Source organism: Echiichthys vipera (genome assembly GCF_963691815.1).
Source record: "Echiichthys vipera genome assembly, chromosome: 14".
Taxonomy (NCBI): domain Eukaryota; kingdom Metazoa; phylum Chordata; class Actinopteri; order Perciformes; family Trachinidae; genus Echiichthys; species Echiichthys vipera.
This window is the reverse complement of record NC_139839.1, coordinates 14,041,288-14,065,375: the sequence shown is the minus strand read 5'-3', so window position 1 is coordinate 14,065,375 and position 24,088 is coordinate 14,041,288. Positions and strand designations below refer to the sequence as shown.

Sequence of the window (24,088 nt, the reverse complement as noted above, 5' to 3'; positions counted from 1 at the left end):
GCTGCAACACATTCCTGTTTATAGAAACAACTTGGTCAGCAGCGAAGAAAGGAAGTGTTAAAAACTTAGATACACATCCTGGAGCTCGCCAAGTATAACTAGTCTTTATGACTACTGGAAAGTTCCACCTGAGCAGATCAGGGTGTAGCGATCAATGCTTCGTCAGACATGTTTGTTTGTTAATGGAAGAGAAAGGTTGTCCTCCTGTCTGAAGTTTGCAGCCATAACATCTATATCTGGCTACACTATCATGACCAAAATGATTTCTGCTTCTTTTTACCTTCAGAATTCGTTAATTTGGGCATCTGTGTTATTTTTTTTCATCAGACAGAAAAAAAGTGTGTTGCTTGTCTGGATACAAACTGGACATTCTTATGATTTAGCCCAACTCTCTGTATCCATGGTAACTAGATCATATTTTTTTATGGGTATCCTCTGATATCTGTGTGAAGCTATTTCTTGCTGTACTCAGAACCACACACGCACAAAATGCACACATACTGTACGCCCATAAATTCGCACACGGATTTCTCCTCTTTCCATGTCCTTGCTGCTTTTTTTTAACCTCATCTTTTCTCGTCTCCAGCTCCGCTCCGCCCTTCGTTATTGTTTCCTATCATGAAAAAATATCATTCCTCTCTAAATATGGCTGCTCCCTGTGTCGTTGTTTTACAGTATATGTCCCTTTTTATATGTCTCCTGCCTTTGTTTTCCCTGCTTTTTCTCATTCTCTGATTCTCTGCGGTAACTTTATTGATCTTCCAACAAGGTGACTCCTCTTGATGACCATACACCACCTTTTACAGAAGATAAAAGGTAGTTGAACCCACTACTGTCATTGCTGTGTATTTATTTTTACTGTAACTTAAGACAGAGAAGATTTGCGACAGTGCATGTTGAACGACATACAGTATGTTACATTGTTTCCTCCAGCTGCTGTCTGTCAGCAGTGTTTTGCCCAGTATTTATAGCCTAATCACAACAGTGTCATGTGAGTTGTGGTGGTCATTTACATCATGCACATTAGGGCCTGATAAACAATGCCCTATCCACAGGGTTACAATTTCACAGTGTTAGTTTGGCTCATCATGAGGGTGTGTGACATCATGTGACATCAGCATGGTGTTACGCTATACTAGAAAGAACTAAATGCTCACCCCACGCACACGCACACACACACACACACATACACACACACACACACACACAAACACTTACACACACACACAAACACACACACACACACACACACACACACACACACACACACATGTAGGACAATACATTGTGACAAATTCACAAATGTTTTGTCTTGAAAATAAAGTAAGACAAGCAGTTGATTTTACCACTTGCAGATTGTTCTTGTAGTAGTAAGTAGTAACATTTACATTGACTTATTTTACACAGGTCCATTTTGGTAACATACATTATTTTAACCTGGATATACTCATTTTACCTTTAGCCTCATAAGCTTTTACTTTCAGAGACAGTGTATGAGCTTCCAAGTGTTTGTCCAATTGGTTTATATTGATAATTGTGTGTGTGTGTGTGTGTGTGTGTGTGTGTGTGTGTGTGTGTGTGTGTGTGTGTGTGTGTGTGTGTGTGTGTGTGTGTGTGTGTGTGTGTGTGTGTGTGTGTGTGGCTCCAGGCTGATCCAGGACTCTCAGGTTCGCATTAAGAAGCCACATGACTGCTTGGATCATTCTCTGCCTGAGGGATTAGATTTGGTCGTCTGCTCTTGGCTCATGTAAAAGACATCACCACCAACAACTCATCAACTGACGCTATATAAACACTCTTGTACTATATAAATAACCCTTGACTTAAATGAAGCACATCGTTTAAGGAACAAGTTCACTCCAAAAATGTTCTTAATGCTGTAATGAGAGTGGGTGTCAATGATTTAGAATTCTAATTACATTTCAAATATTTAATTAAAAGAAAACTACTCAAATTAAACTTTTATTTCAATTTGGACTAATATTCTCCAAGTTTTGGTCTGGCAACTTTTCCTATGACAACAGCTGGCAAAGATCTAACTATTCATTACTGGGATTATGAGCCTAACATATTGTGTTCTCTTTAGTGCTCAGACTCTGCCAAAGAACCACCTACAGAAAACACCCACATATTCTCTCAGAGAAAGCGAGAGAGAGAAGACAGAGAGAGAGAGAGAGAGAGAGAGAGAGAGAGAGAGAGAGAGAGAGAGAGAGAGAGAGAGAGAGAGAGAGAGAGAGAAGCAGGTAGCAAGAGGACAATATAAGATGGAAGAAAAGCAATACTCTGGTACAAAAGGTTAGAGGCAGCTCATCGAAGGTGCATGCAGGTAAACAGAAGCACACTAAACGGGTCACATTCCTCTGCCTTTGAAATATTTTCCATCTAGTATCCCGCTTAATTAAAACTTATAACTCTCTATCAGATCAGAACACATCCAGGCAGCTTAATCGCATGGAGGCCAACGGAGTCTTTTAGCAAGTTACGTAATTCAGTGACAAGAGCTCAAGACGACAGAAAAGACATGATCTGATCTGATCGAGTGTCTTCACCATCTGAAATTTGCTCATATGGTGCCATCTGTTGTCACATTACTACCACTGCAGGCATTTTATTCACTTCATAGGGCAACTTAGTTTTGTCAAGTTATAAATGCTCATTGCTTGGAAACCACCCACCTTTTTTCATTTCTGTTGATATCGTTTATATACTGTTGACTTTTTTCTTTATTTCGACTTACATAGAGTGAATCTGGCTTGAGCTTTAACATGTCCCAATAAGGCGACATATTATTGACTCATATAGTGTATTTGCCAAGACGTCTGTTTCCACAGAAAAAACACAAAGATAACCACTCTTGGATTTACCCGCAGAAAGAGAGACACACACACACACACACACACACACACACACACACGCAAATGTTATAGTGAAGTGCAGCCACTTGAGACTAACTGGATTTGAAACTTAATTACATACTTTACCAAGCAAATGACCTCCTTTATTCTGACTTTCTCATCTTTATGCCCTGGGATCTCGGTGACTCTTGATTCCCACTCCCTGGTGCCAAAATCTGTTAGGCCAAATTGACCTACATGACCTTTCACCCACCCCTCAACCCCTTTTAATTATCTCGTTATGAAAGGTTCACGAATAGCCAATGAGAATGACCACCTTACTGTGATTTACAGATCTTAGCATAGTTTTGTAATCATTTGGGGAGTATTACGTTATATTTTCTCACATAAAAGAAAATTGAGAGATGAAATAACAGTTTCTGTATAATTAAAATACCCTCTAGAGAGAAACAGAAGAAGAAAAGAGGAGTGAAGGGAGAGAAACTTTAAAGTAACTGAGAGGAGACTAAGTGGGAGAGAGTGACTGAGATTCAGGAGGGAGAAACATGAAAGAACAAGTGCTGTATTAAATCATTAATGTATCTGTCCAGATTGAAAGATTAGTCCTCCAAAGACCTCGGGAGCTCAGCTATTCACCACTCACACTAAACACTGACATATTTTACATCTCATTAAACTAACTGAGGTTTTTTGTTGTCAATCATCTTCAATCATACAAGTGGGGGGTGTTAAAAAACAAGCCTGTTTGAGGCATTTGTTCTGTGTTTAATGTTGACTGGTTCTGTTTCACTTTTGCTTAAAGAAATGCAGGAATTAATTCGGACATGGAACACAGTAGTGGAACAATTGGCAGCAGTACTCATCAATACAGCTATCAGTCTATTGACTGTACAGGGTCTGCCACTAGAGGGCAATAAGCACCAGGGTTATCATGCATTACTCTGACTGAACAAGCAGTCTTGAGTATGCTAAGAAAGCATTGTTTTGTCATTAACCATCACAAAATGGGTATTGAGAGTTTAATATCCTCAAACCCCACTGTTCTCAAAAATACAATCTGGCATTTCTTTATACAAATCAACGTAGACCTGATATTTGTATTTACTGTATTATTTATATTTCACACAAGACTAGCTGCACTTAAATGATTATCACAAGTGAAAATAAATCTTTAAATATATGCACATATAATACAATGAAACTTGATCATGAGAGAGGCTTTTCTTTGTGAAGAGTCCTGATAGTCAAAGAGCTACTATACACAGGGAGAAAATAGGTGAAAGGTTAGAGTTCAACAGAAAAGCTACAGAAAATGGAGTAACGCATGGGATTAGCAAAACAAATAGAAATGATTGTGTTGTTGATAGTATAGTAGACACAAAATATACAAATAAATGTGCTAAGTGTGTACTGCATGCATCAAAATGCCAATGCTCCATTGTTAACTTGACCCTTGACAGTAATTTAGATGAGGTTGTTAAAGATAATCAGGTTATGAGTAACGTATAACATTACCATGACATATATTAGAAGAGTACATTACCTGCCACGTAACAGGACACAGATGTGGGACGAATGATGGGAATAATTTTCATTACACAGAGTGAGGCAGCTTTTCTTCTAAAAGTGTACTTTGTTTATTTATAAAAACTCTGGTAAGGTGCACTTTCTTTAGACAACACTTTAACGTATGTAAGGGAGGTCTGTTCAAGCGAGTCAAAGCAAAAGGTGTGTAACCTAGAAGAGCAGCGTCACTGTGGTCGTCTGACCATAGTGACAGCCTGAAATATGATACAGACGTATGACCAGAAGGTAAACATGGCACACTGTGTCAGGTCTATTTATTGAGTTGTCTGGTTTTGGTGCAAAATGTTGTTCTGTGCTGCAGAACTGACATCATCTGCAAGAGGTATTATATGCTGAATGTTCCTATTAACACCTGAGAACCTATATCAAAATACTTTTTTAAACAATTAAAGTATACAGTAAGTACACATGTATATAGATCAAGTGTGTTATCCTGAGGTAATCAAGCAGTGAAGCACATTATAAATATAGAGACAATTGCTCCCTGATTAAAGTTGTGATTGTCGCCATGCTAAAAAATGTTGACATTCTCAACATTCACCCTGGCTACATCGATTTGCAAGCAGCTACCTTCAGCTCTAACCAGAAAAAAACAACGCCTGATAAGCCATTTACAAAGAGTGAAACATTTGCTACAGAAGGTCATCAGATATTTATAATTGGTGGGAAAGCAAAAGGAATGTTTTTGACACTGTGCATCATTCCTGACCATTCACTTCAAGTCTTGTGTTTTAAATTGAAAAGGAAGCAGGAGTTAATTGCAATTTGTACTGATTACCATTACCATTATCATTATAAATGTATCACATAGGTACGCCACTGCTTCATTATGCTGCCTGTACTCAGTCCACAGCCCGTGGTAATATCTCCTGAAACTGCATGATACAGGGTGGCAACAGTTTTGACATGTGCTGCATGTAAATGTGCAAAATGTGAATCTAAAGCGAATGTCGACCATCTCCTGTGATTGTATCCCTTCTGGAGCTGGATGAAGCCTCCTCAGACACCGTATGCTTATCAGAGAGTGAAGACTGAGGATGGTGTAGCAACCCTGGCTGTGAAAGGAATGTATCTATGTGAGGAAAGAAAGAAGACAGAGGGCAGTCTGGAGAGGTGTATTTGGCTAACACCTGGAGCTGTTCTGACTGCAGGTTGGCTTCATTGCAGACCCTCTGGAATAATTCAGAGACACTGTGACATGTTTTCGTCTTCAGCTGGCTCAGATGGCTCTTCTCCGTCATCAGGTTCTCCCTCTCTGTCTTCTGTGACACACACACGCACACACAATCTGATTAGCACGTCTGCACTCTAGTAGAAATACACTAGTCACTGATTCAAACCAACAAAAAAAAGTTGTTTTTTGTTTTTTTACCAGCTTGTTGATTTCACACTGCAGATTATATATGCAGTCTAGTTTCCTCTTTCGGCAACGCTGAGCTGCGAGGCGGTTCTTGCTGCGCCGTCTCATATCATGGACAAACTCCAGCTGTTCACGTGTAAAGACCTGTTGCTTCAGCAGCTGTTGGAAATCATTTCTGCTCAGATCCACAATCCACTCTACAGAGAATGGCAACTCCATCTGAGGACACCCAAACAGGAAAAGATGGTTACACAAGAGAGTAAAGCGAGAGTATCAGCATCAATGGAGGAGAACACTTAATAACAACTGACAGCTCTGACTACAGTGCACATACACCTGCTTTAAAGCAAAGTTTGATTTGCTTGTCGGAAATAGAAGAAAATTAAACTAATGCATGGACATCATTAAAGGGGACATATGCTCATTTTCAGGATCCTACTTGTATTTTGGGTTTCTGTTAGAACATGTTTACATGCTTTAATGTTAATTAAAAAAAACATAATTCTTTTCATACTGTCAGCCTGAATATAATTGTATTCACCCTTTGTCAGAAATGTTCCATTTTAGAGCCTGCCTCTTTAAGCCCCCCTCCTAAAAAACACCACCAATTCCCCAACTGCACTCTCGCCAACTCTGCAACCGTCATTGTAGCCTACATATATATTGTATAGTTGTGACATCACAACTGTATGTAGGACTTGGCGGCTCATTTAAAGGCACAGTTTCTGTATACGACACCAGACTTATCAGATCTGACATATCAGATCTGACAATATTGGACCTATGAGGAAATATGAAAAATAACATTCTTCAGTAGTTAATGATTAAAAATATGCGTGGAGCTGGCTACATACAGTATGGACACACAGAAGTAAAATAAGGCAAAAGGCAAAATGGATATGGAGTTCAGACTGTGAGTTGTATTTTTACCAAGCTGTAAATTATTAACCCTAACAATGAGGAGTTAACTTTTAAAAGCAGAGGTTGGTTTTGGGTCATTGCTGCTGCCAAAGTGTGACAGGAAATGTACACTCACTGGTTTATTGGAGCAGTGTAAATCATGTTTTATCTAGGGTAAATAAAAGCACTGTTTCTCCTCTGAAATGACCTTCGCTTTGACCACACACTCACTGCACTGTTCACACTTTCTGGACAGGAACATGAGAGGTTCCTCAAACCTGTTGTTTGCGTCGCCTGTAGTCATTGTTAACATAACGGGCTGAGCTGTCAATTTCAGATGACTTGGACTCTGAACTAATTAGCTAGACACATGCACACAGCCGCAACACAAACATCATCTCTGCTTGGTGAATAATTAACTTGGCACTTGAGTTATTCTGCTTTCTGTTTTATGAATGCAAGCGCTACATTTGAGTCTGATATAGTGTCCCTAATACTCTTATCTAAAGCAAACAAAGTAATCTATAGGTAGGGAGAGCTTGCTGACGATTATTGATGCAGATTCATTTGTGCGCATAAACGTCATAGTTAGGTGGCGGCAAGACAGATTTATCAAAGAACAGCTCTACAGAGAATTAGCAGACTTGACTACTCACCTGCCTGGCCCTCTCTCTTGTGTAGGACTCACTGTCTCCTTCTGTTTCTGTCTCTGAGTCTCCATCCTCCCCTGAGTTCAGGGATGACACGCCTGACTGTGATGCCCCCTCACACTCAGACAGCTCTGCTCCCTTCCATAAACATTTGCTCTCGTCCAGATCCTGAAAAAATGGACAGCTGGTGCTTGTGGAGCTAAGGTTGTGCAGCTTGAGCCACTCTAAAGATGTGTTCTGTGCCCATCCGCTCCCTGTATTGGAGGAACTTCCGGCATCAGGGTCTTCGAAGTTCATCTGAGACAAGCCAAGGTCGGACCCCAGCCGCTTGGCCAGGTGCTCGGCAACCTCCCTTTCCACTGTGCTCCTTTCTCTGGCAGGAGCTACTCTCTCCATGCTGTCTGTCTGTCCTTTTCCTTGCCAGCCAAAATCCACCTTATCATCTACCCTTTTGCGCTCAGCTTCTACTTGTTCCTCTGCCTTTCTATGAATGGATACTGGCACTAGAGTATTGCAGTCCCTTGTTTTCTTGCCCTCTGTTATGTCCATGACAAACCTCTTGCGCCCCAGTGACCCAGGGATTGCGGAGTCCTCACCAAAGGTCTTCAGGGGGTGATGCAACATTAACCCAGACGACCTCTCACCCAGCACTGCGCTTGGCCCTGAGGAGACTGCCTTGACATTGGATCTGTCTGAAGAGCTGATGTCTTCTTCCATATCCATCTCTCTTTCCTTTTTATTACATTTGCTCAGCCTTTCATTTGGGCCTTTCTCAATTATATCAACCTCTCCTCTGCCCACACCCTTCTCTGATTTCTTGTCATGTATTTCAGTTTTCGATGGCTCGCCATTCCCTCCTTTGCTCTGTCTGGTGGAACTGGAGATTGTATTACATGGGAATTCAACTTCAGTTGTATTCTTGCTGTTTGCACTGCTAGAGCAGGGCGAGCAGGCAAAGTCACAGTCATCCCTGATTACTGTTACTGGATTGTTCAGAGTGTTCTCTGTGACACAAGTTTCCTTCCCACAAGCCAGCTGGAACTTGCGATACTTAGGACACTGCATGAAATGATCATTTGTCCCTTCAGTTACAGGTGTGAGAGTGCCCCTACTGTTCTGGTTTCCCATGTTGCTGTTCATTGATATGTTACAGTGCAATGCCACTTCCTGCTGAGATTGTGAGTCAGCAACTGGTTTTACTTCTTTCTTATCCAACAATATTGCCTCAGAGGCAATGTCACAGTCTTCCTTTGATGATCTCCCCTTACACTTCTTCTTACAACACAGCTTTCTCGGAACAGGGGCAGAGCCCTTGCTGCTAGATAGGAACTTAGGGAGGAGGAAATCAAAGCATGCCTCATCAAGGTCTCTGAAACAAAGAATGGAAGCTGAGTTACGTATGTCTAAGACATCGTCTTTGCCGAATAGAAGTTTGGATGTGTAGGCAAACTTCAGCAAGGGTTCAAAGCCAGCAACCGTCACCTGTGAAAGAGGACAAATTACATATATCCATGATCAACGATATAAATGGGTCATTTTATAGTATTTTCTATTAGAAATTCTGTAGTGTAGTTAGCACTTTATTTCTATACTATGATACTGTAGGCCAAGGATATAGAACTAATCTGATCACAAATGTTTGGTGAAATAACGCCCAGGACTGCAGGATTTTACTGACACATCAACCAATATATGTGACCAAAAATCTACTTTCTGTGGCTTTTGCAGTTCCCAAGAATCTTTTTTTTTTTACCCTGCAGCAAGCGAGATCAGTGTTGTAACTTGAGTGAGTGAGGCTACTGAGTGAGTGAAACTCACCCGGGATATATCTTTCTGTACTTGATGTCTATACTTGTAACAGACTGGAAACCACTAAGAGCCACAAGATTTGGATGTTGCTAAGCATAAAGTAAGAGTGGATCAGCATATTTAGGGCTATATTGCCCCATAAATTGAGTTTTCAGGGTGACAGGCAATGACAAGATTTTGGACTAAACAGCATTATAATTAGATTCATCTCATGCAGTCAGCCGACGTACCATCAACTCTTGTTGAGGAAATAAACCTTTCAGTTCCTCATTTCACTTTTACACAGGCTTGTTGTTTTGCAGCCCAGCTTGTGTGTGTGTTATTTTTTTATCTGTACGACATTGTGAGGTGACATCTCACCTCTTGTGGCAGAGTGATGACTGCTCCGTGTTGTGTCAGGGAGGAGATCCTGTGTGTGAAGTACTCGCTACAGGAAGCGAGCACTGAACGGTGGGCTCTGAAACTCTGACCTTCCACCACCACGGTAACATCACACAATGTATCCCGGCGACGCTGCTCATCCAGGCAGCAAAGCACATGGGAGGAATGTACTGTAGACTCAAATGTAAACACAGACGAGCGGGGGGCAGACGTGGCCATCAGGGACATCTAGATATACACATTAAACATAAACATTCATAGACTTAACACTCATAGATTAAACATAAACCCTCTTATAGTTGGTACCATTCCCCTTACATTAGGACACAAATACAATAAAAACATGCCTACCTTACAAGGCTGGCTTGATATATCCAAGTTTCTTAGAGTGTTAAAGAAAGTCCCAGCTGCTAAGCTCACATGGTTATTTCGAACTGGAATGCCGTCAAACCAGGCTACGTTTCCCAGAAAGCCTTATCTCAACTCTGCTACAAACTAAAAACTGAGCTTGAGTCAGTCATATGGCCTGTGTGTGAGTATGTGAGAGGGAGGGAGAGATAGAGGGAGTGAGAGCGAGTGTGTGTGTGTGTGTGTGCGTGTTGCAACAACTCTGGGTGTAACAGAGCAAGCGCTGACTCATGCACTCCTGCTGATATAGGGTGAGCAAGCAAGTTTTCCCGTCCATAGTCACTTACTATCCCACCCTCGGATCTGTCTGGTAAACTAACAGGCTTTCCCCCCAGAAAATCCCTTTATAGATTTACCATCCACACCAATTCAGAGATTAAGCTGAGGGCTGGGATCAACCCAGTGTTTAAACAGGATATTGTCTGTCTTAAGATTTAAAGGTGTGAGAACACGTTGTGCAATAACATAGAGTTAAAACAAAGCAGACTTGTTGCAAGAAGAATGAGGCCATTATATTTATTTAAAGGTTAATATTTCTCAGTTGGCCTCATATCTTGTTTTTCCAGGTAGCAGCAAACACTTGTGTGAGGTTAATTCAGGAAAGCTGATTTGAGGTGTCAGCAATTATTATTGTTCGTTATCATTTATTAAATATCTGTGATAGGATGACTCAGGATTTGCTACAAATGTGTTCGTGAGAACAGAATAGAGAATAGAGGCCCGGGAATGCTGCTAGAAACATTTTGTCATGATACGTGTAATTTTGCGCCTGACTTTTGTATCAAGAAAAAGCCCACCTTCAAAGTCAGGGTGCAAGGCAGTAAAATGATACAGCATGGATTAATGATCGCCACAAAGCACTGTTGCCAATGTCACATGATTTGTAGGTGGGAGAGAGAAGGCTTGCAGGGTCAAACTGGCCAATCGGGTGACTGTTTCAAAATTCTAGAATGACCTAATCAACTCACGAAAAAAACAAATCTAGTTCCTTTTTCTATGTAAGCGCCACGATATGGTCATAAAGCAAATGACAGACACAGCTGCACAGGCGTGGAGAAATGAAACTAAGGAACTGATGCTGGTGTTAAAATAAAATGCATTTTATTCATACACGAGGACAATAAGCAACTTGCTGTATGCTTCCCCTTCTACAAGTGGGTGAGACACGCTACATCAAAAAAAAAAATGTACAACTCTTATAGTGTTGTGTCACAGCACATACTTATTGTGAAATGGATAATCACCCTTATTCCTTTGCTGTTCCTCACAAACTGCCATAATTTCCTGATCCCTGACACTTTGTTAACCACTCGTCTCATTTCCTTTTTCATCGTAACAGGAACTTGACGGGCAAGTGTCGGGTTGGGAGAGAGGGAGAGTGAGGGGGAAACAAAATACAACATTTGGACCACAACATACCACCTTTGGCTCCCCCCTCCACAGACCTCCGGTAAAAGATCTGAGTCTCCACAGGACCTGAGACAGATATCAGAATATCTGGTCACATTCACAGCAGCTGACGTTGTATACATTTATACTGTGAGGTATTGCAATGGCGACTAGGAAGGTTCTGCAAGATCAAATAATAACAAAACCCAGAAAAGTGGCCTTGTGTCATAGCTCGGTAGAATCACTTCAACAGCGTCATACTGATGATGACAGTACGTCTGTGGTTCAAAAGAATGACTCAGACATGAATAAACACGTCGCTTTTCTGTGTAATTAGCTGATTCACTGACATTAGTTGTATAGAATGAGCAGCACTAGCTGAGCCTTTATCTCTGCCTGGCCTCCGCTGGATGTTTAGAGGCCTCAGGTTCTGCAGAGGTCAGAGGTCACGAGGAGTTCTGCCTCGTTTGATTGGTCAAGCAGAGCCTCTCCAGCTGCTGAGCACGCTCGTTGTGGACAGTCATCAAGGCGCGGTTTTCCTCGGTTAGACGCCGAAACTCCTCTTCTAGACGGGCGATCTCTATGGCAACCTTCTCATCCTCCACCTGCTCTGCCAGCAACTTACGCCTAAATAGATTGAGAGAGTGAGATGAAGATTTTAAGCAGCAGTTGCATATTAATAATTCATTATTATAGCTTAATCTTTTCAGTTGTAAAAAAGCTGCACACTGTCCAAGCATTTCTAGAATGTGTGTGGATGGGGGGGCGGGGGGTTGGGTGGAGAGACACCAAAATAAACATGGAAACAATGCACACTTAGAAGGGCTGAGCTGTTGAAAAAAAATTATGCTGCTTGGTGTGCAGCTACACTGCAGAATTTCACCAAAGCTCTCTGTGAGGAAGACCAACTTATTTGTTTGCAATGTTATATGTAAGAAGTTATGTTATTGTTTGATACATCTCCACTCCAAATGTATGTTGGGTGTTGTCTAAGTCCATGTGGACTGAGCACTTGATTTAAAATGATCTAACATCTTTTTTCCGCCATCCAAAATGTCTTTCCCAATGGAGCAAATCCGATTGAATGATTCCACTTCTTGTTTTGGCAGGATCACCTGACTTTGCATGGCAAAAAGTGATATCACACTCTGGGAAGAGATCAGCCTTTGGACTTTGGAAGGCAGTGGAAGCACACATGCATGGATGTATGTGTACAATGTACGTGTCATGGCCTCACGCCTGAGAGTGTGTAAATGTCAGTGTTGTATTACAGCTGTGGAGTGCCAAGTCACTTAAAAGCAGCATCAACAAAAAAGAAAAGGAGTCTCTAATCTCCAATACAGGCTGTCTGTGGAGCTTTAATGACAAAGCTGTGACAGGAGATGACTATACTGGTTATTTACTGGAGAAGGCAATGTTGAATGATTTAAAGGCTCAAAACTTAATTTATTTGACAATACAAATTTGAAAGGTTTGCCATGGTGATGCACACTTTTTTCAGCTCTGTTTAAAAGCACAGGTGATACAAATAAATATGAGAAAACAAATAACTTAGATTGACCTTTTGTCGAGGGTTTGCCCCAATATTAAAAGTCTTGAGTGTAATTGCTGCACATGTGTTTTGTCAATGGGGGTACTATCTTGATTGCATTTGGATCACACAAGCTGACCCTAGATATAAAATGTCATCACTCCAATATGTTATCTTATTAGACATTTGTCTGAAATTATGTCACAATTAGCATAGGAATTCTTGAGTTATAGTCAAAACGTGTGGTGTGAGGTCACAGTGACCTTGACATCAGTTCAACAAGACATTTGTGCCACATTTGAAGAAAATCCCTCCAGGGGCTTCACAAGAATGGGGTGTATCTTTTATGTCTAAAAATAGCCATAACTGCTTGGTGGAAACTATGTTTATCTCATCTTATCTTATTACCATCATCCACAATCCATTTTCAGTTTTTTCCAGTTTCCCTAATTCCATCTGAGTGGGTAAGCATAAGTTTATATATTTTTAAAATATTTTATAACACGCAAAACACAAAGGGAAGCAATTGTAACCCAAAATACAGTGACACAATGTCACGCTCTTTTGGGTTACATGATTGTGTTCAACTGTAAGTGTTAAATTGCAGCTTTTTAAACCATGTTTAAAATATAAGTGATTCAGATGAGTTACTATTATTATTATTTATTTATTAGAATAAAGTTACAACCCACATGTGCAGATGTATGAAGGTATGTGTATGCATGTTTGTGTGACAGAGACAGCCTGAAAAAGAGGAAGAGATCTTTTTCAGTCCAACAAATCATCCACAAACCAGAGAAGTAAGACTAAATCTGATAGAAAATACGGAACTCTTTTTTCTTATTCAATGAAAAACTGATGCACCAACAAATTTGTTTGTTTTGTCTTTTCTGTGTACCAAAATAACTAAAGATCTGGAAAAAAAACACTGAATGTAAATAAACATTTCATACACCGCCCAGTTAAATTTATATCAATAGATAATGTTGATAATGTTAAATACAGTCATGTTTTACAACTCTTTCACAGTCAGGGTTATTTCTTGTGTAATCGTTATTGTAGCATATAAGTGTTAGGCTTGACTACATAACCAGTGTCCAAGTAAGTGTTTCTTTCTAGACACTGAGGAGGGGTTTTCTAAAAATCATTTATTCAACTTTGACCAACTCAAAACAGAAAATCGAAACATTTTGTTGACCTTATTCTGGTGGAATGAAATTCAGTTAATCCGGCATTACAGGACGTACAGGACAGGAAGAGTTTAATACTGACCACTTTGGAAAATCCCTCTGCAGTGTGTTAAAGTGTTGTTCCTGTTGTCATCCTTGCAACACTTCAATGTATGTCCGAAATTCTCCTGTCTTTCTGTGTGTAATCATACTGGGAAGTAACAAAACTTTTATTTATCGTCCAAGTTTGCTAAAGGTGTGTTCTAATTTATGAAGTATCAGTATAAGTGATACTTTATATTGTCTTTCTCGACCTCCGTCTATTTGTTACTCACTGTCCTTTAAGTGTGAATCTGAGTTTGTGTGTGTACGTGACAGTGGATGTTGGCATGAGCGACAGCTTGAAAAGAGAACCAAGAGTTTCAACAACCAGCCTGACTCATCATGTTCTTATCTAAACTCAAGGCTATACTCATCCCATCAGAGTGTGCCTGCTATTCTCTATTTAGGAGCTGCCAAATGGTGTGTGTGTGTGTGTGTGTGTGTGTGTGTGTGTGTGTGTGTGTGTGTGTGTGGTAGTGGGGTAACAGCAAGGGCCTTGAAAATCCCACTGCTAAGACTACCCACAGCTGCTGAGGGCACAGGGGACAGTGTGCACTATGTGTGTGTTATACACCCCTGTTCATGTGCAAGCATACACAGTACATGTGTGTAAAAGTTCTCACTCAATTACACCTGACAAGGAATGCAGTTAGTGTGATATTCAGCCCAGCAAAAGTGTTACTTTCCCCAAACATGATTCTAATTCAAATAAACACAGTGTACAGAGTAACCTTCCCATTCACACTCATCCCAACACACAACTTATCGTGTTTCTAACACAAAGTAATTGCAATAATAAAGAAAATACATCTGAAATAAGAAGTCATACATTACCAGCTGCTCATCTGAAAGGAAACTGCTCTCAATAGATCAATTGGTAAATGCTGTCTGAAAGCTATTAACGTGTGCCATCTGGTGGGCATTTTGATCCAAAATGCCATGCAGTTTTTGTGATTTCTAGTGGGAGTTTAATCCTAAATTTACTAATTTCATGTTCCAGTAATACATCTATATTACAAAACAATATCATAATTATTATAAAACATTTTATTATCTTCATTAGTACAGGCACAACACAAATTTCCTCTGACTTTGTGCCGTAAGGCAATCAGCATTTTTCCAGTGGTGTCATTTTTCTATAGCCCATAATACTGCGTTATCAACATTTACTTCATTATGATAAGTTCAAATCACTAAAGTTATCTGTTGGTACTTTAAAAAAATTAACACTCTGTAGTTGTATACCTCCGCCAACCAGTCATCAAAGATGTCTGTCCAGACTCATAATACATCTAGTAAAGACTTTAAAGGAAATACTACAGTTTTTCCACTTACTGTAACATTAATTTGGCCACAGCCCATAAGTAACAATTTAAATCAAGTAGAAAGTTTTATTCTAAAGAAAATGATTTATGATTACCTTATTTAAGATTGTTCTATTGTTTTATTTGTGTCCTGTTTGTGATGAAAAACAATATTTTTTTCTTAACATGTATGTAAGGTAAAGTGTTTCCATTTGTCATAGTGCCATTTTAAGAGTTTTTAGTATATTTTGAGGATTATCTAGATAATATAGTGAATAGCAATTGTTTTTAATATTCATAATCATGTTATGAAATATTCATATCGTACCATTCTTACAGTATCTTGACCTTTGACCACCTTTGACGTCAGCCAATGCTTGAAAAGAACATTTACAGGGACTCACTTGCGGTCCTCAAGCACGGCCATCTCATGTTTCATCTGGTTGAACTCTCTTGCCATCCTGCAGTGCTCCTTATACACCTGGACGCTCTCTCTCAGGGACACACAGGGGGGCACTGGCTGCAAGAAGTCAGAGAGAGATATGTGACATCAGAGAGAAGCAGTATTAGTTTAGGACTAAACAAAACAAAATATATTATATATATATATATATATATATATAACAAGTAGCAGTGTTCAAACCTGGATCTTTTATTTAGAACAGAGCTTTTCAACTACAAAATTTGAAGCTTTAAAAATGCTTCCAAGCAAATTCCCTTTTCCCTGACATTGTTTCTATTTACAAAATGGCTGCTAAAAGGCTAATTCCAATTACTTTAGGGACCTTTTCCACAGTGCCCCAGTAGCACCATTGTCATGTACTTTGATCCATGACATGTTATCTCCTAACGTAATGGAAGAATGTCCATGAAATAGACTTCGATATCACTACTGGTGAAACATGAGATTGCTGTGCTTGAGGACAACAAGTGTGACCTAAACTGACTCCATAATAGTTGTACAGTATGAGATCTATAAATGCTTTCAAAGTGTGGAAGGCCTTTCAGTGGAAGACGTGGTTGTGCTATGGTAGTGTGTTTGATGCCCAATGAGCATATTACATGCTCAAATCATGTTAAGGTCATGAAAAAACATCAACCATCCTGTAAACGGAATATGAATATTGATGATATGGTGATTTTAAGGAAGTAAGAAAAACAAGATTTCAAAACTTGAATTAAAATAATTTGGATAAAAGGGAATGAAAAATAAACCTACTGAGCCTGGGAGGGGACAATATATATTAAGGCCGCAAATAACTCATTTGTGTGCATGAGATATATATTTGTCACCTCCATTTAATTCAATTGTTCCACCATTTTGATTAATTTGTGCACAGGAGATTGAATTTGTGGCCTAAATTTAACTATAACATCCCCCCTTTTGATAAATCTGTGCGCACAAATAAAAAAAACAAAATGACCTTGGCAGTGTAGAAGGCGAAGTTATGCATTCCAATTGTCACCTGCACTTGACCCTGGTTCTAGGCTGAATAGATATGGCTAGAGTATCTTTAATAAAGCTTTACTTTAGCTTGGGGATGTGTTATCAAGAGATGTTGTTGACATAATGCTAACACCACTTGTTTTGCAATGGATCATTGTCAGTAAAAGGCAATTAATGAAGATATTGAGAGCTTGTGGATTATATCTTCGGCAATATGCTAACTTGGAGGATGCTATAGACTGATGAGAAAGGAAGGCCTTGAATATATGGCGACTGGGAGAGATCAAGGATGAAGGGCTTATAAGCAAAATTAACAAGTTGAACACACCAGGCTATCAACACACAATCCCACCACACTAATGAGGCACACATACTGTAACGGTTATCTGAGAGAAGACTCTATTAGCCTGTAGTATGAAAGCTATCATTTATAGGCCTGCTACTACTGTTACTACTCATTTGAACAACATGCACTTTATGTGACCCTGGCACTAGCACTTGTTGAAGGATCATTCAATGACAACATTATTGGAGACTGAGCACACGCAGACATTGATTGAAAGGGTTGATAAAATAAACCCAAGCTGGTGTGAAGACCCGGCTTCTAACCTAAACAGAGCAGAGCTTGAATAGGAAAATACCACCATCAAACACTTTTTTAAGTCGAATTTATTTTAGGATTTATTTCATAATGCGATAAAACACATTTTAAAGCTTCTTTTTCCGTGAGTTATTTCCATAATGATTTATCTGACTTGGCCTTCAGTTGTGAATAAGTTATACAATACATGGAGAGAGCAACATTTATAGTTATATTTACAGAGCAAAGGTATTCAAATTCAAAACCAATTTCAATCAGGGACTTCATTTGGCATTGTTAGTTAGTCCATTAGTTAGGGCTAGGGTTAGGTGCTGATGGCTCATTTAAGGCCATAGTTTTTACAAAATGGGCTGAACATGAAAATACAATTCTCTGTGGATAAAGTATTTTGATATTTAAATAGTATTTAGCATCTGGAACTCATTTATAATGAATAAAGACATGGACATTTAACTTTTTACAATATGGGACATTTAAGCCACAAATCGGCTAGACATGGCTAAATTTGCAGGATTTGTTTTTTTTTTCTTCTTTTGTGCTGTTTTGTCAACAATACAAAGTGTGTGTCCATGCAATGTGATGCTACAGTATGTACTGTATACCTGTAGTCGCTGTTCAAGATCCGGCAAAGTCTGAGGGAGGTCCTCTACATCCTTTCCATCTATTGAAACAGAACACATTACTGAGGCATGAACAATAAGTATAATGATTGACATATCATTCATCATTCATTCATTCATCTTCAACCGCTTATCCCGGGGTTGGGGACACGGGGGGCTGGAGCCGATCCCAGCTGACATCGGGCGTGAGGCGGGGTACACCCTGGACAGGACGCCAGTCTATCGTAGGGCACATAGAGACGAACAGAGACAGACAACCATTCACACCTACGGGCAATTTTAGAGTCATCAATTAACCTAACACGTGCATGTCTTTGGATTGTGGGAGGAAACCGGAGAACCCGGAGAAAACCCACGCAGACATATCAAAACACAATATTGTATGTCAGTTAATATACTATAACGACAGTTTTGCATGACTACAAATTGCATATTCTTTACTGCTGACCACTTTGCAAAGCTGACTTTATGTTTTCTGATCTTATAAGTCAGTAAAATTAGCAGTGAACTGTAACTCTAAAATACTCTGGTAAAAGTAACATTTTTAAGTTTTTTTGAGTTTATGTATAGTATTAGCAACAACATGTACTCTTCATAAGTAAAATTATGAAAGAATGTTCCATTTCATAGTCTCATGTTGTTATTTATTTTGTATTGTTGACTCATTATTAGTTATGCATTAACATGTAAGGAGCATGTTAATGTTGTTAATGGTCGAGGTGGGGCTAAATGTTATATGCTGTTGAGTATTCTTATCTATAACAATGTATCTGATGCATCGGATGATCATTTTTGTTTTGTTTCAAATCTAAATATGTAAAGTAAGTATAGCTGTCAGATAAATATAGTGAATTATATTAAGATTAAAATACTCCAGTACAGTAAAAGTACCTCAAAACTGTACTTAAGTACAGTATTAGAGGTACATGTAATGTATGATTTGTACTTAGTTACTGTACTTTCCACCACCAGTTGTCAGATTGATTTCCTTCCTCCCATCTAAGTCCTCTGATAATCAGCCAACAGAAATTTGAAACTTGTGGGAGGGAGATTATTTAGACACAGGTTTGAATCATGTGGTGATACCACTGCATGAAGCAGTTGCTTTGAAATTATTGGAAGCATTACGGGAAGCTTACACTGGGAAATTTCTACAAAAAAGTGTTGCAATCATGTGCTAAATCCTTAAAACTAAAACAGAAAGACATGCAACAATTTACCTCATTAACGGCTCTGTTGGAGGACAATGTGACTTCTCTAGTTTCTTTGATGAATAAGATTTCTTTCAGCATGAAAAAATAAAAATATGTTTGTTGTGACTGATTACCTGCAAGCTTTAATTTTCTGCAAGTTGATTTTCAAAGCACGCTAAATGAACAGGCTGTTCTCAGTTTTTAAACAGATGACAACAAAAAGTTAGTAATTTCTGTGTATTCCATGTATTTATGGTGTATGTATCCCCATAGTTGAAGCATTTGACGAATTTCTGTGCATAACTTTTCATAGAATTTGGTACGGACCTGTTCATGAGAACACGTTGAAACTTCTGTCTGTCTGAAAGGTATACTATTTGAAAAGTAGTATCAAATTAATTTAATAAACCAGCATTGTGAATAATGTCTTAGTTCCAATATTTGTTTACATTGATATTGTTTGCTGCATTTTCTTTATCTACAGCCAAGTGACTGCAGTGCAGTTGCTTTAAAGCCTTTCTGCGCCTTATAAAATGGACCAGAATGAAACACTATAGGGCCTCTTGTATGACACCACAGCATAGCAACACAGTGCTACACTTATAAATGAGCCTTGTCCTCTTATTGTACAGCACTAATGAGCTGTCACACTGAAAGACGTGCAGGGTAAGAACACAAACAGACCGACACATTTTACAGAAAGAACGTACAGGCCAGATGTATGGGCAGAGAGGGACTCAGACAGACAGACAGACAGAAACAGACAGGTTGTCTGCACCAGCTTCTGCCTCGCCAGTAATGTCCCCCTGGAGTTGTGGAACACATGTGGAGAATCCTGGGATGATGCAACCTTCTAAAAGCAGAAGTATCAGTGGGCCAGCCTGCAGCCATGGGGCCAATTACGATGTGGAATAAATACAGTTCTCATGCTTTGGATTGACACAGTGTGGGGTTATAACTATGCCTGGCATGAAGTCATGAAAGCCCAAGAGCATAAGCCCTAGACGCAGCACAGGTCTCAGTCCCCCTGCTGAGGAACACGAGTTCAAAGAGGCAACAAAATGATTGTCTGGGGACTATCAAAAGTTTGATTTTCAAGTATAGTGTCCTGAACAGCAATGGAAGCTACAATTAAAACTGAAACCAGTGCCAGCTGTATAGAGTTACTTTGGATTCATCACAAAATGAACCAGTGCACAACTAGACAGAAAAAAGGCATTGGAAAGTGAGGTGCAACTGAACTAAATCCATGCAAAAGGATGATTGAGGTTAAAAGAAAAAGCAAGCTAACGAAAGAACGGCCATATCAATGATTAAAGGTATGAAAAAGTAATTCAGTTAAAAGACTTGTCCCCATTGTGCGAATGACAAGCAGAATGTCACAGAGTTCAGTAAATCACCCCTCAGAGGGATTTGAGTGCTGTTCCTGCTATAGCCCTTCATCTCACTTCCTAAGAGAAAGACAAGGGGGATCAGAGATGGGCGGAATAGGACTGGAAGTGTTAACTGCTTTAAATATAGGCCAGTGTGTTCTAAAAGCTGAACAGTGAATCAGGCAGCAGGACACTGTTAGTATTAGAGGGGAAACCTGATTCTGCCATTGCATAGCCGCAGCTGCTGTCCCAGTGCCTGGCCCCAGTGCAGTTAAGCATCCTGACAGAGACAGTACCTTACACCAAAGGTAGGGTAGACCTTTGAGATTTGTTTTAAGGTTAGTTAAATAATGCCGGTGGCCACTTAAAAGGCTGTGCAATCGCTCGTGTCGGCGCATACACGTGCGTTTTGCAAGTGCACAGCTGCGCACATACATGTGTGGTTGGCTTTTAATATGCTATGGTCCTACAGAAATAGAGGGAGCACCTGTCTCAGCTACAGCGTAGAAGAATGAACACAGTTAAAGTGATAGAGTGTGAGGGGGGGCAGATTGTGCCCGGTCTGTTTTGGTGGGAGGTATGTTGTGCATGTGTTCCACACATACTGGAAATTCAGTGAGAGTAGAGCTCCAGGCAACGCTGGGTGTTAAATGATAAATTGAGTAATAGGTGTACTCAAAATAAGTTGTTACAATCATTTTTGAGATGCCGGAAATGCTGCACTTGTGTGTGAGGTGAGTGTATGTGTGTGCGTGTGCGTGTGTGCGTGTGTGTGTATGTATGTGTTTACCTGATGTGTCGTTGAGGCTGAAGGAGATTCTAACTTCAGATTTATCAGGAGACACTCTTCTGGTTGAGGTGATCATTTATCCTTTCATGAGGCCACAGGCACAAAACAGAGCTGTTAGCACAATCAAAGGGGTCTCATGAAAGACAAGTGATGATGTAATGACGACATGATTGGTCTATCAACTGAAAACTGACAGATCTATTATATATATCATAATTCAAGAGAGTTATAAAACAAATCAGTGTTTCCAGCTTCTTAAATGTGGTTCATTTCCTAGATGTCTGGTGACTGTTAATGGATTTTAAACTAAACTGTTTTGTTTGAAGATGCCACAGGACATCTTTATTAATTGTATTTATAAAGCAAACAATTTACCCTATAGCCCTATAATTTATTTTTTATTCCAACCACGTACATTATTGTGATTTTAACCAGAGGTTAAAGCAGGTGCTGTGTTCAGTTGGAATGAAAGCATGCTTTGATAAAGCATGTGATTCATTTGTATCTAGGAAAGTGTGGGGGGGCCTTATGAACACAAACACAGCCCCCAGTTTCATCATGCATTTAGAGTTGCAGTGGGATCAAATCATTAGGGAGCTCTGAGGTCTGGATCTTGCGTACCCCCCTTCCAGTGAAGGCACAGGCTTTTTATATCAGGGCATTTGCCTGCTTTAACCCTTGTAAACCCTCTGTCTCACACATCAATGACCTTCTGCAGCAAATAGGAACTTTTGAAAAAATATGTATTATTAAAAGTGATGGGAAAGGGTTAAAATGTCAACTTTTGGATAAGTACAAAAGCGCAAATATTGTTGGCATATAAACCACATAATGATGGAGACTAGTTTATTCTATACATGGACTATCGAACATGCCCTGGGTAGATGAAAAGGACCAATCTGGGTCAACAGGTCATACCTGAAGCAGCACCAGCCAGACCCAGGAAATTCCGTATAATAAAGTTTAAAATCAGTGGCAGTGTACGTCCTCAATAGTGAGTGCTGTCTGTCCCCCGTCGGACCACCGCTGCTGAGGTCTCTTCAGAAAAAAAGCGCACGTAGTTTCTCAGCCGTTGCGCGGCACAACTCCACTTTCCTCTTGACTATATTATGTTGAATTCAGAAGTTTTCCAACATAGCCCAAAGGTATCTGCCGGGCGTCACTACACTGGTGTCAAGTCAGAGAGACTCCTGCAGCTCAAGTTTGCGTGGGCATGGACGTGTTATCCACGGACTGCAGCCACGCGGCTAGGAGCAACACAACAGGGCGCAGGCAGTGGAGGAATGCCATCCGCTGTCCCCCTGTGGCGACCCGGGCCCAATTAAATGTCTCAGATGACATGACTTTAGCCCGCAAAAATGCCCATAGCTGCAGCGCTGTTTTGAGTGACATGGTCATGCCGGTGGGATGGTCTTGGGCTTTGCAATAGCTCTGCAATGAGGCAGTTGCTCAGAATGAACATCTCATTGCTCTGGCGGAAGAAAATAGAGCATCCCGGTCTGTTTATATTTTGAGGATTTGTCAAGAAAATGCAGAGGCGAGCTCATCTTAAAGATGCACTCTGTAAGATTTTTCATCGATTTAATTGTCTTTTAAGTTACTATCTATCAAAGAGTGAGTTAAAACGAAGGTGACTGATCATATGACCCAATAATAAAAGTGCTTCGACTTGCCTTTTTTGCAGAGTATTAAAATGTCTGTGTCCATGATAGCGACGCCGCTAGCCTAACTCGTCATTAACGGTTATGCTGCGTTCACTTGTAATCAGAAACTGGGAGCTTCCACCTTGAGTCAAGCTTGTAGTAAGGGCAGAAGTGTAATAGGAACATGTGTGTCTGTGTGTGTATGGATTAAGAGGGTAACATATAGTGAACTGAATGGAACTAGAAAAGTGAAGGTGTTTCAAGAAAGTTAGCAAAAGAGCAAAAAAAAAAAAAAAAAAAGTCACCACACAGTGACCATGGACGTGAGGAGATGGAGAGCTCTGAAGAAAAGGCTCTCCTGCAATTACACATAACCGCCTTGCTGCTAGAGAGGCTGCTAGAAACAAGGTATCTGAAATCTTATGGAGTGCAAATTAAAAGCAGTTGTTGTAGGCTTCTTTTTATAGAGGAATTTCTTGCAATACTGGAGTCTTAGGTTACATTAAACACTTAAAGCGACACTCCAAATTTACACAAAGGGTCAGTTTATTCAACACATGAAGTAGCCTACTCAGCCTGTGAAAAAGCGTTGCATTATTAAGGCTGTGCCTGTGGTTCTAAAGTCTGGGACGAAAAAGTACCTTGTGATGTCAGACTGAATAAAAAACCTATTTTAACACCTGTCGGTGTGGTTGTTGATAGGTTGGGCATTAAATCTGAAGTCCATACTGTACCATTAATCTATGAAAACTATGGTTTTTAATTTTGTTTTCCAATTTGCTGAAATTGTCTCTATATCCTGACAGCTCTATGAGAAGTACAAGTAACGTACCTCATCACCTGCTGCTTCTTATGTGCTGCTAGTGGCTTCTAAAAAAAACATTTTTTCATAGAAAGTTACAGTTTAACTGGGCAGGATAAAAAAACACACTATTGAGCTGCATGATAGGAAGGGGTTTTTAAAACGTCACCACAT

At 39.9% G+C, this 24,088-nt stretch overlaps 2 protein-coding genes across 3 annotated transcripts; both read right to left on the bottom strand.

Annotated features, from left to right (window-relative positions):
• Positions 1–4,056: 4,056 nt before the first annotated feature.
• Positions 4,057–10,031, bottom strand: bach1b (BTB and CNC homology 1, basic leucine zipper transcription factor 1 b). Its single transcript, XM_083926452.1, has 5 exons — positions 9,894–10,031; positions 9,522–9,770; positions 7,359–8,834; positions 5,815–6,021; positions 4,057–5,704 (listed from the first exon to the last, which is right to left on the bottom strand). The coding sequence occupies exons 2-5, from the start codon at positions 9,768–9,770 to the stop codon at positions 5,381–5,383; spliced, it is 2,256 nt and encodes a 751-aa protein (XP_083782578.1). The 5' UTR covers positions 9,894–10,031; the 3' UTR covers positions 4,057–5,380.
• Positions 10,032–11,114: 1,083 nt separating this feature from the next.
• map3k7cl (map3k7 C-terminal like) lies at positions 11,115–22,678 on the bottom strand. Of its 2 annotated transcripts, none has more exons than XM_083927594.1 (5): positions 22,388–22,678; positions 21,470–21,580; positions 18,096–18,154; positions 15,850–15,965; positions 11,115–11,966 (listed from the first exon to the last, which is right to left on the bottom strand). In XM_083927594.1, the coding sequence occupies exons 2-5, from the start codon at positions 21,543–21,545 to the stop codon at positions 11,786–11,788; spliced, it is 432 nt and encodes a 143-aa protein (XP_083783720.1). In that variant the 5' UTR covers positions 21,546–21,580; positions 22,388–22,678; the 3' UTR covers positions 11,115–11,785. The 2 variants fall into 2 exon arrangements, with proteins under 2 accessions (XP_083783720.1, XP_083783721.1); XM_083927595.1 differs by having other exon boundaries at positions 21,470–21,550.
• Positions 22,679–24,088: the final 1,410 nt, after the last annotated feature.

Coding starts and splice junctions, on each gene's coding strand:
- bach1b (XM_083926452.1), bottom strand. CDS start 9,770: ATGTCCCTGATGGCCACGTCTGCCCCCCGCTCGTCTGTGTTTACATTT. Junction 8,835..9,521: donor TCATCACTCTGCCACAAGAG/GTGAGATGTCAC, acceptor CCTCTTTCACAG/GTGACGGTTGCTGGCTTTGA. Junction 5,705..5,814: donor AGTGTGAAATCAACAAGCTG/GTAAAAAAACAA, acceptor TGTGTGTCACAG/AAGACAGAGAGGGAGAACCT.
- map3k7cl (XM_083927594.1), bottom strand. CDS start 21,545: ATGATCACCTCAACCAGAAGAGTGTCTCCTGATAAATCTGAAGTTAGA. Junction 18,155..21,469: donor CAGCCTCAACGACACATCAG/GTAAACACATAC, acceptor CTGTTTCAATAG/ATGGAAAGGATGTAGAGGAC. Junction 15,966..18,095: donor ATCTTGAACAGCGACTACAG/GTATACAGTACA, acceptor GACTTCTTGCAG/CCAGTGCCCCCCTGTGTGTC.